At 51.3% G+C, this 16,668-nt stretch overlaps 6 protein-coding genes across 6 annotated transcripts; 1 reads left to right on the top strand and 5 right to left on the bottom strand.

Moving 5' to 3' along the window:
* Positions 1-472: 472 nt before the first annotated feature.
* On the bottom strand, positions 473-2,764 carry NCS54_00903000 (Hypothetical protein; the record flags this gene model as incomplete). Its single annotated transcript, XM_053154390.1, has 8 exons — positions 473-826; positions 925-1,550; positions 1,610-1,684; positions 1,741-2,061; positions 2,140-2,312; positions 2,373-2,473; positions 2,532-2,555; positions 2,612-2,764. The coding sequence occupies 8 exons, from the start codon at positions 2,762-2,764 to the stop codon at positions 473-475; spliced, it is 1,827 nt and encodes a 608-aa protein (XP_053010365.1).
* A 2,056-nt stretch (positions 2,765-4,820) lies between these two features.
* Positions 4,821-6,812, bottom strand: NCS54_00902900 (Zn(2)-C6 fungal-type domain-containing protein; the record flags this gene model as incomplete). Its single annotated transcript, XM_053154389.1, has 4 exons — positions 4,821-5,733; positions 5,788-5,878; positions 5,941-6,454; positions 6,507-6,812. The coding sequence occupies 4 exons, from the start codon at positions 6,810-6,812 to the stop codon at positions 4,821-4,823; spliced, it is 1,824 nt and encodes a 607-aa protein (XP_053010364.1).
* A 455-nt stretch (positions 6,813-7,267) lies between these two features.
* NCS54_00902800 (Hypothetical protein) lies at positions 7,268-8,116 on the top strand (the record flags this gene model as incomplete). The annotated part of the gene is made up of 1 exon (XM_053154388.1): positions 7,268-8,116. The coding sequence occupies one exon, from the start codon at positions 7,268-7,270 to the stop codon at positions 8,114-8,116; it is 849 nt and encodes a 282-aa protein (XP_053010363.1).
* A 182-nt stretch (positions 8,117-8,298) lies between these two features.
* Positions 8,299-10,026, bottom strand: NCS54_00902700 (HET domain-containing protein; the record flags this gene model as incomplete). The annotated part of the gene is made up of 1 exon (XM_053154387.1): positions 8,299-10,026. One exon carries the CDS (start codon positions 10,024-10,026, stop codon positions 8,299-8,301), a length of 1,728 nt encoding a protein of 575 aa, XP_053010362.1.
* Positions 10,027-10,062: 36 nt separating this feature from the next.
* On the bottom strand, positions 10,063-12,153 carry NCS54_00902600 (HET domain-containing protein; the record flags this gene model as incomplete). The annotated part of the gene is made up of 2 exons (XM_053154386.1): positions 10,063-10,307; positions 11,679-12,153. The coding sequence occupies 2 exons, from the start codon at positions 12,151-12,153 to the stop codon at positions 10,063-10,065; spliced, it is 720 nt and encodes a 239-aa protein (XP_053010361.1).
* Positions 12,154-12,783: 630 nt separating this feature from the next.
* Positions 12,784-14,247, bottom strand: NCS54_00902500 (SMI1-KNR4 domain-containing protein; the record flags this gene model as incomplete). Its single annotated transcript, XM_053154385.1, has 1 exon — positions 12,784-14,247. The coding sequence occupies one exon, from the start codon at positions 14,245-14,247 to the stop codon at positions 12,784-12,786; it is 1,464 nt and encodes a 487-aa protein (XP_053010360.1).
* Between the last annotated feature and the right edge of the window lie 2,421 nt (positions 14,248-16,668).

Here is a 16,668-nt window from a genome sequence, read left to right as displayed (position 1 = left end):
CCTAGTTGGGTTTGCTCCATGTTTTGTTTATGAGATAAAGACTACCGCTTGTGATGTAAAATTGCTCAGTACCAAGGCCCAGATGACGCGTCAGGTTGCTGCAGGAGTGCAACGGTAGGGCATCTATCTGGGGATTGATAAATCACGGTGATTGATTAGACGGTAGTGTAAACCTCAACCTCGGGGCATGTAGCCATGTATTTTCTGCTCTAATGCTGCTAAACTCGTATCTCGAACATAAACAAGATTACTGTGCCATGCCATCAAATCACTCTTCCAAGCACGAAGAGATGCGAATGAAACAAGAAAGAAAAATAAGAAAGGGGGGGAAACGACCGAATTAAATCCATTCTTGAAGCGTGGTCGAGTTCCCGGACTTCTGTCAACCACCTCCCTCTTCAACTTGGTGGCCCTCCTTGCCCAGACCTTTTTCAGAGCCTGTTCGTTTCAATATCAAGGGGTACAAGCTCCATTAATCGTGGTACGGCGAGCTTCGAGCAGTGTCGCCCGGCTTGTTGTGCTCGCCCATCTCCATCTGGTTGCTGTGAGACGTCTTCAAGCCGCGAGGGGTTGGCAGGTGGCTTCCAACAAGGGCGACGAGATAGACAAGGGCGATAATGGGAAGCGACCAAGGCTTGCCAATCATGTCTCCCGTCATAGTATCGTTGGTGCCGATAAGCGCAACGAGGCAGAGGGTGACGCCGGCGATGGTGAGAAAGCCAAGGCGGATAAGGTGGAAGACGGACCAGCCCTTGGGCTTCTGCATGAGGTGCATGGTAGCCAGGAGCAACAGGGCAGCGCCACCAGCCACAAAGACGTAAATGAACTAACGAGCTCAGGTCAGCTTCAGTTTCGAGATGGGGATTTGGTTAGGTCAAAGACGGGGACTAGGGCGGGACTGGAGAGAACCGGGCCGCTGCTTACAATCATACGAAGGCGCTCGAACACGGCGAAGAAGGCAACTGCCTCGGTATCACTTAAATAAGCTTGGCTATCAGCCAGAGCCTTGGACTTTGACGAAGTGGTAAGCCCATAGGTGTCGAAAATGCCGTTCGCCAGCGAGGTCTCCAGGGTCCCAATGATCTCAACGACGTACGTGTCATTACCGACGGGGTTCTCAAGGGCCCGGTCGGCGTCGAACGACTTCCAGTACGAGTCGGGAATCACCAGAAGCTCTTCAAGTGCCTTGTCCATGGTGCTCACAGTCTTGACGCTGAACGTGTACGTCTCGTAGGTCTTTCCCAACGCGACGACCAGCTCATTGTATACGCCCTGTCCGCCGAGGCCGCTGTTCAGGCCTTTGGAAAAGCCAGCCAAGAAGGAGGCGATGGCTTCGTTGATGGCCTCAAAGGTGCGTCGCGCCGTGATCCACTGGCCACTGCCTTCGACAGTGAGGACAATGGCAATGTGGAAGGGGAGGTGGAGGGTCGTCCAAAGGGCCGTTTTAATCGGAGACATGTGGCTGTGGTGATCCATCCAGTCAAAGTAGAGCTGGAAGGTAAAGTAGAGGATGACAGCGCCACAGGCGATGAGGCCAAAGAGGGCAGAGGCTTTGACAAGCGTCAGTGCTGGACTGGTAGTGATACGGGTGATTGGGAGAGAAACTTACACCAGCTCGTGGTGGGGTCCTTGAGGTAGGTGTACTTCACAATCTTGGTAATGGTCTTGGCGAGGATGATGATGCCTGCGTAGTCGAGTTAGCTTCACCGGGACGGCAAACAAATAGTTAATGAACCATACCTTCTCCGATGACAATCAGAGTGAGGAGGTTGAGACGCTCCGTCAGGTGCGTGCCGCTGAAGCTGAGCGTCTTGGACAGAGTGGCGTGCGCCATGAGGGCAGCCAGCTCGGCCAGGGCAACGGCCCACCACAGGTAGTCGATCTCGGCGTTGCTGCCCCTCGCCATGGCAATAGTGGCTCCCATGTAGATAAAGGCGGGCACAAGGTGTAGCAGCACGGCGAGGGCGAGGTTGTTTCGGCTTCGGCGGTTGCGGCGGGCGTAGAACAGGACGACGCCGTATTGGATGGCGAGGACGAAGCGGGAGCACATGAGGCAGAGGGCTGCGAGAGAGAACAGACCGGTTAGCAATCCAATCTATCTTGGCTTCCAAGTTCTATATTGCCCGTTCTTTTACTCACACATGACTTTGAAGATGGGCTGGAGTTGCTTTGTCTGGCTGAACGAGACGCCACCGGCCGAGAAACCAATCATGACCGTGAGGTGAGCAGCGCGGGCGACACGCTCAAAGACACCATCTTGGCCAAAGCGGACATCGTGGACGGTAGTGGTGAGCCAGGTGATCCAGAGCAGCCTAGGATGCAACAGTCAGCGAGCTGCCGGGTGTGATTGCTACTTGGTCGCAGGATCTTACAGAAAATACTGGATAAAGGAACCCAGGTTGGTAACGTCGGTGATGGGGTGCAGTGTCGTGAAGACGTTGAGGTTGGCGACGAACCAGAGATCGTAGAAGAGCTGTTGACAAGGTCAGCCAAGACCCGACTCTGGCAGGTCAAGTAGTATTAGTCTATACCTCTACCGGAGCCGCCGATTCGCGCTGGTATAAACTGTTAGCCCATGCACAAAAGTTCAAGCATGCTCTGTTTAATATACCTTGGGGAACTGAATCACAGGCTCCTCCTCGTCGTGGGAGTGGGTCGGCTGGTAGTCGGCATCGGGGCCTGCAACAAGCTTGAGCCCGGACCCGTCTTCCTGAACCGATGTTGTGTTGGCAGAAACGATGCCAGCGCCTCCAGGATGGCCCATTGTGTCGTCGGGGTGAGAAGGCTTCAAAACACAGAAAAAGAATATACAGAGATGGGTATTATGGAAAGAAACAAGGAGAAGGCGCAGCCAAGTGTGTTCGAGTAAAGTGCGTGCTGGGAAGGGACAAGATTCGACGAGATGAGCGGGAAGCGCGAGGATATAAAATAATCTCGTCTCGTCGATGTCGAGAGTCAACTCGAGGTTGAGTCTGGCTCATCTTCTCGACCTGGTCACAACCACGATTTCCTAATTAGGCCGGATTTTGCGCTCTCCCAAGCCCAACCCCAGGTCTCTCCAATGATAGTTTTGGCTCCACAGTCCAGACCCCGGCAATGCTTATTATTGCTGCTGCGTTGTGGTGTTTACCAGGCCCCCCGGTAGGGCTGACAGGGCTGGGTTTTGTGGCGTTTGCAGGACAAGTACAACAGCACTGTACTATGCCAATCTCATTCCCTGGTCGTACGAGGGCTAGTGATGCCAGAAAGTGCTGTCGTCGAGTGGCTGAGTGGCGTTGCAAATCATGTCCAAGAGGGATCAGGGGCTCGTCTCGCCTGCGGGCGCCAGGGCCAACGGGGGATGATTGTTAGTTCATGGTCTTGTCCATGTTCTCATTTGCCGTTTCAGCGCGAGTTCTCTTGTCAACATCTTGTCCCTTCAACTATCTCTTGGCTCAGTTATCCCATCAAGGGCCGGGCTTTAACATAACAAAGAACACAATATCAACACTTCATAGCAAGATATCCCCATGTTAACAGAGTGATATCTTTTTTTTACCCTTTTTTTCTGCCTGGAGCAGCTGTCTCTTCAACGTTAGCCCCGGTCAACCGTTTTTCAGCTGGAAGCTGACTGCAGCCAAGAGGCGTCCACACAAGCTTCATGTGAAACCCCCACCGGCGCGGCCGCTCTCTGCATATGTGCATGGTACGTGTCTGTATTCTTGGACAATCATGTGCTGTTTATTAACCATAGATCGGCGCACGAGCGGTTTCCACATCACATTAGGGCGCAGTACAGCAAATTGTACTTTGGTGAGATGCATCGGCAGCATGATTGGACATGTAAAATCCTGCATGATGAGGGCTGCGTCGGGCCTGGGCCCGGCAAGGGCAGTCCTTAAATCTCAGCGTTGACTCAGTGACTCTACACTTGCACATGTGACTGTATCCATAGATGCGTATGTAGATGTGGGTAATCACTGCAGATCTGCGCCAGGTCTCTGACTCTCACTCGGTAGAGATAATGACAAGATGAAGCTGCCAAAGAGTCGATCCTTGGCAGGCGACGGTTAGCTTGTCCCACCCGCATGGACCCAGGCATGGTGTGGCGGCAAATGGGGCCCATCTCGGCAGAAAAAAATAACCATACTTGGCGGCGGTGAATCTGACATGCAGGGAACGGAGGCCTGGATGCCAAAGTACCCTACCAGTGCTGACAACAACCAACAATGCGAAACTCGAGGACCCTTGCCAACGCAAAATAAGTCTTGATGAAGAATAGTTCAGGGAAGCGCCACCAGCCCTTCTGTCTCGATCGGGTCCGAATCTGCTCTCGGCTCCTAAATATAGGAAAAACAGAGCCAAAGTGCCGCCTTGGCTCTCTCTGTACACCCGACTCAACACACACTTCATACAACCCAGGAGTGTCTGCCCCACAATCGGCATCACTATTCTTGACGCCAAGCAAGGTATTCGTACGAGTAGGGAGCTTGGCCTTCTGACTCAGTTATCCCATCGAGAGCTGGGCTTCAACTATAATAAAGAACACATCAGAGTAGAGAGCTCACTATATGGCTGAAACAATAGATTCCCGACTTAATTTCCCCTCAGGTATACTTTTGTACTACCCATCTGTCGAATTAACCTTGCTGCTGGCAGTATCGCAAGGCTACGGCAGCGCCCGCAGCCACGTCCGCCCACCCGCCCGCCCGCTACCCACTTCAAGGCAGACAGATCATCCATCCCTCTGTATCTGCTGGGACCTTTGACGCGCCTTTTTACCCGGAATACTCACCCTATACCACTGATAACTGAAAGCATACCAGCTTTTCTCAATCACGCTATAGGTTAAACTCATTCGACAGACTTTGCCAGTCCCAGACTCCATCCAAGACCCCGAGATCAAGACTTCCCTCGGTACCTTCACCAAAAAAGCCGTTTTGGTTCTGCCATTGACTCAAGGAGACAGTAACTCCCTCACTCGGAAGCACTTGGCCCCTGTGCATTGACTCTAATTCTCCGTCATCTAAGCTGTGAGCTCTCACCAAATTTCCCAGCGCCTCATTTTCACCCGGCTCTAGTTGGAGTCGTGACACCAAGGCGTTGAGTATGGCCCACGTCGATTCTCCCATCTTGGTATAGTCTCGTAGTCGGAAGGATATCGAAAGCGCGGAGCCAATCGCATTCACCATTTCAGCTCTCTTCGACAATATCCTGTTTCCGTCTCTGAGGAGTATCGAGCATAGGAACGCCGCAACATCAAACGGGCAGAACGAGACCATGAAATACTTGGCCTGTTGCGGAAAGCAGAGGTCGAAGAATTCTTGACAAACACGCATAGCCAAAATCCCGATGTCCATAGCTTTCTCAATGTGGTTTTGCTGTTGGGGCTCAACTGCCAATGCCGCCTTCATGAGGGCCAGCTGGGTCATGTATCCGACACAATGCAACTGCAGCCGCTGGAACCGCAACCAGGGAGCATCTTCATCCCATCGCTTTTCAGGGGCAAGCGGACTGAACACCGGTGGAAGAGTAGACATCCAGCTTTCGACTGTCGCAAGGCTCTCTTCCAGAGAGTGATTTCCTGGCTTGGTTCCCGATAGAACCCTTCCGAGCTGGTTCTCGAGAACCTTGGCCAGTGCTGCTGAAGGGACATCCGAGCTAACGCCAGAGAGGCTGAGAGTAGTGCTAGGATATGGCACAGAGTTATCGGAGCCTATGATGCGAGGCCGGTTGAAGACAGCTGTCATAAATCTACAAAGTGAATATGACTCGATCTGGGTGTGGTCAGACAAGTGGTATTCTTACCTATCCCAAGTGTCCAGAGCGCACCACAGCCGCCTTCGTGAATCTAGCTCGTATCCCGTCATGTCGGGGGTTGACTTATCGGTATCGATGCCTAGGTGTCTTATCGTTACCACCTACTCATTGATCAACCAGGGATACCAAAATTAAACTCACCAATTTCTTGTGTCTGCCTTACTGACCCCGCCAGCATGTGCCACGATTCAAGGAAGTTCGCCTCAGCCTTTAACCAAGTTGCCCCAAGAAAGAGCTGCTGAGCATTGACGAGCCCTGCCGCACCCGGGGGGAGAAGGTCGCTCAATGTATTTGCAGCCTCATGGTAGAGCTGGCTGAGGTCGGTTGCAGACTCTCCAAGCTCGCACTCTAGTCTATCTTGTCCATCTTTCGGTAGAAACTGGATTGCATTGCAGCAGACACGTAGGATCAAGCTGGTAAAAGCAATAGTAGTCATGGCGCAGAGATATGAGGCATCCCGACGGCGAGACCACCAGGCTTCGTAAGAGGCCTGAAAAGATGGCTGATAGAGAATGCAGTAATGGTGGTTGACGTTATCAAAGAAGCTCTGTACGAGCATATCGGCATACGGACGTGGAGGAATGGCACGAGAGGCTTGAAGTACTGGACCTGACAGTTCCAGCGATTTTGCTGTGTCGTTTGACTGAACCGTGCTCTTGACTCGAGTGTTAGTGGTTTCGCCGGCCGGGACTCAGACAGGTACATACTGCAATCATGTTGAGCACCGGGTCGTCCATGTACCCGAGGGATATAACGGCAGCGGAAGCTTCTGCAGAGCCACCGACAGAAACACGCCCTTGCGTGGAACTATGCGTGACTTGGTCTGCAGCAGGCTCGTTCGACCCTGGAGCTACCTTGCTCTCATATTTGCACTCATGGGCCGACTGTCGTCTCCGGCAGTGGTTGCATGGCCACCGACGGTCACATTTCTTCTTCCTCTTCCGACACTCGATGCACGCCGTGACTCTCCGACCACGCTTGTGTCCCACATCGACTTGGGATTGGTCGCTCATGATGAGAATGTGAGACTAAGGATAGCCGCCTCACGAAATGAGCTGCGTCTTTGCCCGACACAGGACGGCGAAAGATAAAACGTGTCGGGAATTTTGGACAGGTTGGTAAGCAAGTGCTGACGCAGCCTTGGCGTCGGCCGAGTGAGGGCGGGAAAATGCTGGCCAGGGCGGAGTTGGTTGATTTGGGGTGTGGCTTGGCATGCATCTCTTCAGCAACTCACCAATCATCTACAAGAACCGGAGATATGAACAAGACATGCCCTAGGTGCCTTTACAACGTTGTTAAAGCGGACTTAGGAGCGCGGCAGATACTAGATGCTGAAGTTATTGTTTATAGGCCACGAATTCTATAAAGACAGTCCACCCAGCTGTTGTTTTAAAGAACGACAACCACAACATCATCCACAAAACCATAGCCACAACAATAACAACAACCACTTTCACTCATCTTTACAATGTCGTCCAAGAGTCTCGTCTGGTTCATCACCGGAGCCAATTCAGGCTTTGGCCTCCTCCTCTCCCAGCTGGCTCTCTCAAAAGGCCACACAGTCGTCGCCACAGCCCGAAGTCTTTCAAAGTTTCCCCAGTCTCTTCGTGACTCTCCCAACGCAGACCTCGTCCAGGTCGAGGTGACAAGTTCACCCACCGAGATCGAGGCTGTCATCAACTCGGCCGTATCCAAACATGGTCGCATCGATGTCCTTGTCAACAATGCTGGCTTCGGCCACATGGGTGCAGTCGAAGAAGTTACCGAAAAAGAAGTCCGCTATCAATTTGACGTCAACTTTTTTGGACTCTTCAACTTTACAAAGGCTATCATTCCGCACATGAGGACTCAGGGTTCGGGTGTCATCTTGCAAATCTCAAGTGGTGTTGGCATTCTCGCAGGCCAAGGTGCTCCCATCTACGCAGCCTCCAAGTTTGCCGTAGAAGGCTTGAGCGAAAGCATGTATGAGGAGCTAAAGCCCCTGGGAATTAGAGTTCATATCATCGAGCCGGGGATCTTCAGAACCGACTTTCTCAAGTCCACTTCAGAGGGGAAGAATGTTAGCACGAACCGGGAAGGATACCTCGACATTGGGAACATACTCAAGGGTATGCACGGAAATCAGCCTGGTGATCCTCAGAAGGGAGTCGAACGTATCTATGAGGTCGTTACGGGAACAGGAATGGCTGTTGGTTTGGAGGATCAGTTGCGAGTTCCTTTGGGATCTGACTGTCACGGTATGCTTCAGGCCAAGATCCAGAAGTTGTCTGAGACTGCGGAGAAGACAAAGGCTATCTCGTTTAGCACGGACTTTTAACTTGGAGAGATACCATGTTTTATTTTCGAAGTACTATCCTCAGGTCCATAGATGATTATTGAGCTAGCTAGGTATCTACAAGCTCTAGGAACCCAAAGTAATCATTATAGTGTTGGTTATCCCCCTCCTCCCCCATGATGCAGAAAGTATGTCAGATAAAGTAGCGTCGAATGTCGTCTAAGCTAAGTAATACATACATCTTCCCACCTGGCGCTCTTGACTGCTTCGCCATGCATAATTCCGTGCACATAGCTATCTCCTATCAACTGATACGAGCCATCTTGCCGACGTCTCAGAACCAAAGGCACAGGACAGGATGAAACAACCCACACACTGTCATTCTCCTTCACTGCAAGACCGCCCATCCCCATGTGGCCCTCTTCTGTCAGGAAGAAACGCCGGAAATACCCAAAGATGTTCACTAGAGACCCGAAGGAATCGCCCAACCGTTTAATCCTGCGGTTTTCTTCATCCGGTAAATCGACCACCAGCTTCCCTTCTGCGTTTCTAACAAGGCCCAGCCGGCGTAGCGTGTCTCGTACCCGATCAAAATCGGGTAGCATGTCACCCGCAACATCTGCGTCCCGGTCGGCGAGAGCTTTGTAGTGCTTCATGCAGCGAATGGTCGCTTCACAACCATATCCAGGAAGATCGGAGTGTTGCACATAATATAATATTATCAGAAGGACCCAGCATCCAAAGGCACTGCCTAGTTCCGGGCTCGCTGGGTGTGCGCCGTGCGTCTCTGTGTCGAAAATGAGAGTGCGCCAAAAGGCCTCGACAGCCAGCTCGCCTGTAGGAGTGTAACGCTGGGCGCATTTCAGGAGAAGCGCAGCGAAAGGCTCAAATTCCCAGGTGAGCATGAGAGCCTCAGCAACGGAAGTCGAAACAACTGACAACGTCCCTATTCGAACAGCTTTGACATGAAGCTCGGCACCATCGATGCGCAGGCCAAGGGATCCAAGCTCACGGTACCAGGAAGCGTCGAATTCATAATGTTTTGAGTAACAGAGCAGCGGCGTGGTTGTTGCGTGCTGGACTGAAGTCGAGAAGTCGGGGACCCAAGACGGCAAATCCGGCGTTAGCTCGAGATTCTCGCCATTCTTGCATGTAATTAGACTTGCGAGGGAGATGAAAGCCAGATGATTGCATTCTTCGAGAATGAAGGTTGTTGCCTTTATGAAAACCGTCCCCGGCGTCGAGGAATCTGTGTAGCCAACCTCTATGCAAGTTGTGGGAGCCCCCTTGACGGTGGCTGCAAACTTGGCTATACCCAGTAGTGAGTACACCTTGTCTCGCTGATCAGAAGCGTGAGCCCGCCGGCATCTCATCAGGAGGTACGCCAGCGTCGGGGCCGTGCCTCTTCTCCATGAGTCGGAGCCGGTGAGAATCTCGATTTGAGGTAGCAGAAATGGGTACTCGGGTTCGTTGAGATCTCGAGACTTGCACAAGCCAGTGGCCACGATCATCTCGGCGGGATAACCGATTGCGGGAAACATCCATTCATCTCCCAGTCCCTGCTGCATCTCGGTCAGGCCGCCTGGGTAGAATCCAAGTCGGTTCATGATGCCATTTGCATCTCTGAGGTCCTCCCAAGTGATGTACCCCTTGTCGCCCATGACAATACGAACATTTCTTGCCAGTGCCACTTCCTGTATAACCCACGATCGCCTGAACCAATTTTGAAAGTAGAATTTCACCAATGGTAGCCAATTCTCCCTGGTCAAGGATGGGAGTCCAAGTTGTTTCACCTTTCTCTCGAGCAGGGGACCCAGGGCTCCCTCGAAGGCAAGCACATTGTTGATATACATTGCCAAGTTCCCGATTAGAGCCTTTACCATGGGTGTGTCTTCGTTACGTCTTCCAATCCAGACATTGACTTGGGCAGCCGAGAAATAGATATGAGCCATCATGGATACTTGAGCTACTTTTTCACATTCGTCTTCCTAGTTGATGCAAATGGCATCAATCCAGTGATACCCGGCGACGAGAGAATCTTGAAGCTGGACGAGAGCATCGTGCAAGTTGGGGTAGACCTGAAATTTCCTGCCGTTGAGTAGGATTGGGCGCATGTCGGAAGAGCTGTAACTACCGTCCCCTTCGGGTGGCCCCCAGGTATACGAGAGCGCGTGATAGCCAAGCTTGTCAGAATCTTGGAGTTGCCAGATGCTTAGCTCGAGACTCAACTCCGCTGTTCGCTATGTCCATCCTGGCTTGAGAAATCGCACAAGCCGAATGCTATCGTTGTCCAGTTGTGAGGCATATTTGAACTTGGTCTTGCGAAGAAAGAAACTCATAGTGATGGTGTAGAGTCTTTCTTGGGCATGGGAAAGGGGGGTCGGCAAAGCACTTGACGGGCATATGGTGCTTTCGAGAAAAGGCCCAAAATACCTCAGGGTGGTTTGGGACCAAATCCTCAGCTCGATCCCCCTTTCAGCTGCATAAGCCCTTGGGGATCTATATGCGTCTGACATGAGTTTATTGGCTGACAATCAACGCATCTGGGGTAGCTTCTTGGCAAATAAAAGTTCACCCAACGAGATGCCAGAAGTCACCCACCGACAACCACTACCCCTGTTCTATTCCTCTGTCATCAAGCTTGGTCGTTAGCAGTGATCATTGATAAGATGTTGTGCTAGTTGCATGAAAAGAAATTCCGATTTGTCTCTATGGGACAAAAAGAATGTGACCACATAACATATATGGGCGTTGCCTTCACTGCTCATCGAAGTAGTCGCATCGTGGGGCATCTTTGTTGTATATAATGCCGGGCGTAAGGAGGGCGTCGGTCACAATAGTAAAGAACACGGTTGTCAATACCTGCCGACACTGAAACGCAATACCGTGAATGGTCGTAGACGAAGGAGAATGAGCTCAAACCATGTCTGCTTTGATAGAGACGGATGGTTTTCCAAGACGAATAGCATTCACGTAATGATCCATCAGCAACGCGGGAATGGTGGGTTGTTGGCTTGGTGTATCGGCCGTATTCTTTTCCGCATCGCCTAGTCCTTGAGCAGCCGTTTTCAGGCCTGTCGCTCGACATTGAACACAACGTAGATCCGGTTATTCAGTCCTAGAAAACTGTGAGGGCAATGACATCAACCTTTTTCATTCTGCAGTTTCGACAGACTTGGGAAACACATTTCTCAAGTCAACTCGCCTAGCCACTTGTCTAGAAGCTTTGCGATCTCAGTGTCAAGAACTGAGCATACCGTCTTGTGTTATCAACACCATAAGGCAGATGTCAGTGTGTTGATTATCAGTACAAGTACAATCAGACCCGAAATTCTAAGAAATACGCTGTTTCAGCATGAATATTAGGTAGACCACAATCACTTCCAAGCTTCAAGTTATTTACATCGAGAAAGAAAGAAGCCCCATCTCTCACAGCACCCGCTCCGTCAAGTCCGTGCATCTCCTTAGCCTCTATTAGATCCCCAGATTGAGCATTAACCTTCACACTGTCCTGAAACACATGGGCAAAGAACGGGGAATATGATACACCGCCCGAGGTTCCTGCAATCCTGTGCCGACGCGCACTCGGGGGGTGGTGTCGTACAAACTCCGTTCTCACAGATTTGGCCCGAAGAGCAGTCGGCGTCAACCGAGCAGCTCTCGATGTCCTGAGGAACGCAAACGTCGTTGACGCATTCACACAGGCCGAGGACACAAAGAGGGTCTGTAGAGAGGAGACAGTCGTTCGCGTCGGTGCAGCTGCCGGCTGTTGTGTTGTCGACTGGGGCGGAGGTGGTGGTGGTAGCAGCCGATGTGGTGGTGTCGCTGGTAGCCTCAGCATTGGAGGTGGTGGTGATTACGAGATCTGTCGTGCTAGGCTCAGCGCTTGTGGTATCACTCGATGCCCCAGTCTCGGTCGTGCTAGCGCTCTCGCTAGTGGAGGTAGTCTCAATGCTGGACGAGCTGGTTGCAACGGTAGTCGAAAGCGTGCGGATGGAGGGCGGGTAGCACACTCCAGCGTTGACGACGCTGGCGGCTAGTAGGGCGAGAGCCCCAGTCAGAAGACGAGACGAGATCATGGTAACGAGCGGAAGGGTTTGGAAAACGAGTGACAGCAGGTTAGTGACGAAAGAGACTGCCAGTTCAAGGGAAAAGATGAAAAGGAGACAGATGCTCCTCTTGCGGACCACTTTTCTCTTTGTCTCTTCTTTCTTTGTTCGTGTTGGCTGCATAGAACTAGTGAAAGACTATTGATTTTAGTGGCCGCAAGCCACCGGGCGGGCCATGAGCCGTCAAAAATGAAAAGAGGTCGCTCCCCATCCCCAAACTTTACCGCCGTCTACTGCGCATCTCAAATGGAGATCTCTGCGATCATTATCATTTGGACCTTGTCTTCGCAACACTCAAGACAACCCTTGCCAGTTGATACGCAATCATAGTGGTGTTGCGAGAGACCGGGACGGTGTTGGTTCGTGCCGAGTGCCCCTGTTGGCTCGAAATTAGCGACTTAAGTGAGCAGCCAATCTTGACTGCGCAGATCTGCAGCCTGTGGACTCTTTTCAATATGTATCTAATTTAAGGCAGTTTGTTTTTCCACCTTCAGGGTAACGGTTTGTTCATCCTCGGCTGTCGCTCATCACCACTAAACACAACATTTGTATCCCCTTGTGGCATCACTGAACTAGACATGAGCGACGGAACCACATGTTTCATTCTCCAAACCGTCTCTTTCTGTTCACTAAAGGGTGATCAGCCATGCAGGAATAGGCGAAACTTCCACGGTCTCTCTCTCCTTGGCCCTGCCAACTACCCATCTCCGATTTTTGAACTCTTTCTTGCAAAAACTGCGTAAATGTACCATAGGCAACGCTCTCAGTATCGTGCTGGTCCATCGCGACCCACTCGAGCTTCTTAAACGCCTCCCAGCTCCCATACTTGGAAGCGATGAGTTTGCGAGTGTGCTGCTTTACAGCATCCGGAGTTTCGGGACTCTCTAGACACTCCTTGTATGCCTCAAGAGCTCTCCTGGTGTCGTGTGGTGGTATGAACTGAGCCTGAAGGACATCCTCGCTTCCGAGTTCAATTGGCCTTCCGTAGGTTGGCCACTCTCTTCCACCCGGGAGGTCGAGATCCAGGTTTCCGGTTGGACTCTCATGTAACTCAATTGGAAGAATATCACCATAAAACTCTGCCCACTCAACGTCGTCGACTCCGTGCAGAGGCGGTTCGAGGTAGTAACCGTTCCACGAGCCACCAAACCCGTTGCTGATCTTAAAAAACTCCTTGTAGTCATCTGGGAGAACGATATCGAGCCTGAGCTCGAGAGCTGATATCTGCTCATCCGTTGCAGGCGGTAGAACAAAGAGAGATTCTGGCACCTCCTCCCCCATCGCCTCGTACTCGCTTGTCCCGTTGGCTCTTGTGTTGCGGTCCAGCTCATCAAGAAGTTCCCTGATTGACTTCTTTTCCCTCGGGTGCGCATGACGCCCATTCTTCAGGCGCTCAGTAAAAGTGGCGATAACTTCTTGGCCAAACGCGTCAACTTTGGTCATGTCGACCGGAATTTTTCGAGCCAAGGCACCGGTAGAGAGAAGACGCCAGTTCGTGCGGTGCTCAGTGAGACGATTGATGGCCTGGTTCCCGTGCATTCTCACGGCGATATACCCAAGAGCTTTTTGGACCTTCGGGTCTGCCTCGATCTCCTCAATGGAGGATGTATGCCGAGATGCCAACCGAATGGCCATGGCTAAAGCGGTAGCAAGCGCGTTGCTCCGCTCCATGGCTGCGCCTCCTGAGGATGCATCACTGTCTTTAGCAGTCTCTAGGAGCACACCCAACTCGGCCGGGTCATCCTCTTCGGCGTCGCTCTCATTCCCAAAATCCGGGGTGATGTTGGTGGCCACACCGTCCAACGCTTCTTCCGTCCTCTCTTCTTGAGGGATTTGGTCAGGCCATTCATCTACTTCCGCAAAGGCAAAATTGAGGGACTTGATTTGCCGGAGCTGCCAGTCGGAGGAATATTGCGAGAGGAGGAGTGATATCAATGACTTTGCTGTTTTGATCTGGCCTAGGACGGCGAATTCCTTGGCCAATCCCTGGATTGACTGATACAAGGCCGGAACATCTCGGCTCGTTAGGACAGTGTCGGCGTCGAACTTCTTGAACTGGGCCATGGTAGCTGGCAGTGGGTGATTTACGGTTGAGAAGGTGATGAAGAAGAAGATCGTGAACTTTTGGCCCGCGATGTCCGGGTTTTCTTCACGAGACTGATGCTGAGGTGAGATGCAAGGATAAGAATCCTCTATGACGTAATATATAGAATTCCAATGCGGCGGGGTCGCAGCGAAAAGAAGCTGCGGCTGAGGCCTATCAACATGCCAATATTGTGTTGAAACTGTGTTTTTTGCCGGCGTGGTGAGAGAATCAAGTTAAAAAGCAGTTGCCAAGCTCTTTAAGCTGAACAGGTATTTCATGTTCAAGCTGCACCTCATACTCCTCGTGAGCATAATGACTGGCCCTTAGTAGTACGCATGACATATAAACGTTAGGAATAGTATGATAGCTGCCTTGCCCATACACCCATTGCAAGCTTTCGCTTTCAGTAGCGAAGTGACTGTAGAAGCTCCGGGCTGCAGGTTGCTTTGGCAACTTTACTCAGCCAAATAATAACGATATCAGCAGGGAGGAAGATGATTTAGAATATGGCTTCCGTTTCCCAACCCCTGAAAGTTAGTTCTTCTCTCTTTTGTCCTGCATTGGGAGTACCGTAGTGGAATAACCTGGTGTTTTGCTGTGATATGATATGTACGTACCTACGGGTCCCGTACAGTAGGTCATTTTCAGTCTGTATGCTTAATTACAATGAAATCTATGAGGTACTTGATGGCATCATTCTGTCCTCACCTATCCCCTCGCCACCGCTGCGTCAAAACGCCCCTTCGGAGAAATTGCATCTCAATCCATCCTTCTTCTCAATTCTTCGGCTCCTTCACTGCTCCCACTCCGCTTCGTTTCTTCTTCATTTTTCCTTTCCCCTTAGTCGACTGGCGAAGGCCCGCCACCATGTCTTGCTTGCCAGCAGTGCTTCCTCCTCCGGGGTTATCTTCACCTCTTTTTTGACCCTTCTTTTTCTTTGCTTTCTTTTGCCCCCTTTTGGCCGGCTTTGGTTCGCTTTGCTGTTTGTTCGAAACCGTCAATTTGGCTGTCGGCACAATGCTTGGTTCACTCGACGTCAGCTATTTATCAATCAGTTATTCTTACCGACTTTTTACCTTCGAGACTTTGATTTGCGGGGCTTGTCTCCTGGAACTGCTCGCCAATGAATGACAATTTTCAGTGTCCCAAAAGTCTCGGTCCATATGGAAACCTCGTCCCGGGGCCACATTTCATATTTGAAGTCCTCGGAATTTTCTCCAACGGTTGGATGAACAACGATGATCTTCTTGACAGGTCTGTTGCCCATCTTGCCTTTGATGATGGGTTCCTCGATTGTCTGGTAGTAGGTCTTTCCAGAGGGATGGAATCGTTGCGGTGGAGGCTGTGAAAGCACCGTTACCGAGTCGCCTTGGGATATATACCAGGCAAATATGACCGAGGCACCGTGGATGTACCTAACCCACTCGGAAGGTGGTCTTCTATGATATGGGCAATCTGGATGAGAAGGATCGAGAAGAGGTCCCAACGCGGTTGTCAAGGTCTGTAAGTTCCGCTGGTCCGCCCATCTTTGGGCTTGTACACGTAGCATCCCGCTCCATAGAACCTGACAGTTTCTGATGCAGGATTTTTGAAACTGCTGATAGATATCCTTGGCTTCCTGGTTGGTTAACCAGCGGTGAACCAACGCCTGAACTTTAGGCGGTGGTTCGAAGCCAAAACTGCCGGTCTGCGAGTGTTGTGAGTTCGCTTTTCGAGGGCGCGATTTGGCCATATGTGAAGTTCATGTTGTTGAGATGACTCGGGTGGTTTGGCTCTTGCCCTTCCACCCTCTACAGAATTTATTTCAGTAGTTATATCACGAGTCCGTCATTGAATTTGGAGACCAGCACATGAGGGGCCTGATTGAAGCTTGGTTTCTGCCCTGAGAAATCTCCTGACCGTGGCGATATCTTGTACCCTCTAAACACTATTGGCCACCTATTCATACTGTGAATGCCTTCTGCTTCGGGTCGGGGATGAAGGAGCGCTACTGTAGGGAGTCTTGGTGCTTGGCCAGCCGTACTGTGTGGCAAGGAGCCGCATGAGCCACAGCATGCCATTATGAAATCCTTGTAACGGGTCAAGATGACAACAACATTGCCAACCATCACAACTGAGCCTATCTACACAGCGGATCTATCTATTTGATCCAATCAACTTGTTAGACCGATGCAGTAATTAACGAGAGCTACGGAGTTGTGAGAATGCTCCTATGCCTGGACGATAACAACACAAGCATTATGTGCTCTCAGGCTTGTCACACCCGCTCTTTACCAGGTCAGTGTTGATTGATGACGGAGTCAACAAACGAACAGAGACTCAGACAGGTAGACAAAAGTCGGCTAGCATACAGCTATCACGAGGTGGTTTGCCGATCTCTTCATATAGACCGATTAGCA

Source organism: Fusarium falciforme, chromosome 7, assembly GCF_026873545.1.
Source record: "Fusarium falciforme chromosome 7, complete sequence".
NCBI classification, from domain to species: domain Eukaryota; kingdom Fungi; phylum Ascomycota; class Sordariomycetes; order Hypocreales; family Nectriaceae; genus Fusarium; species Fusarium falciforme.
This window is presented reverse-complemented; position numbering and strand designations above follow the sequence as displayed.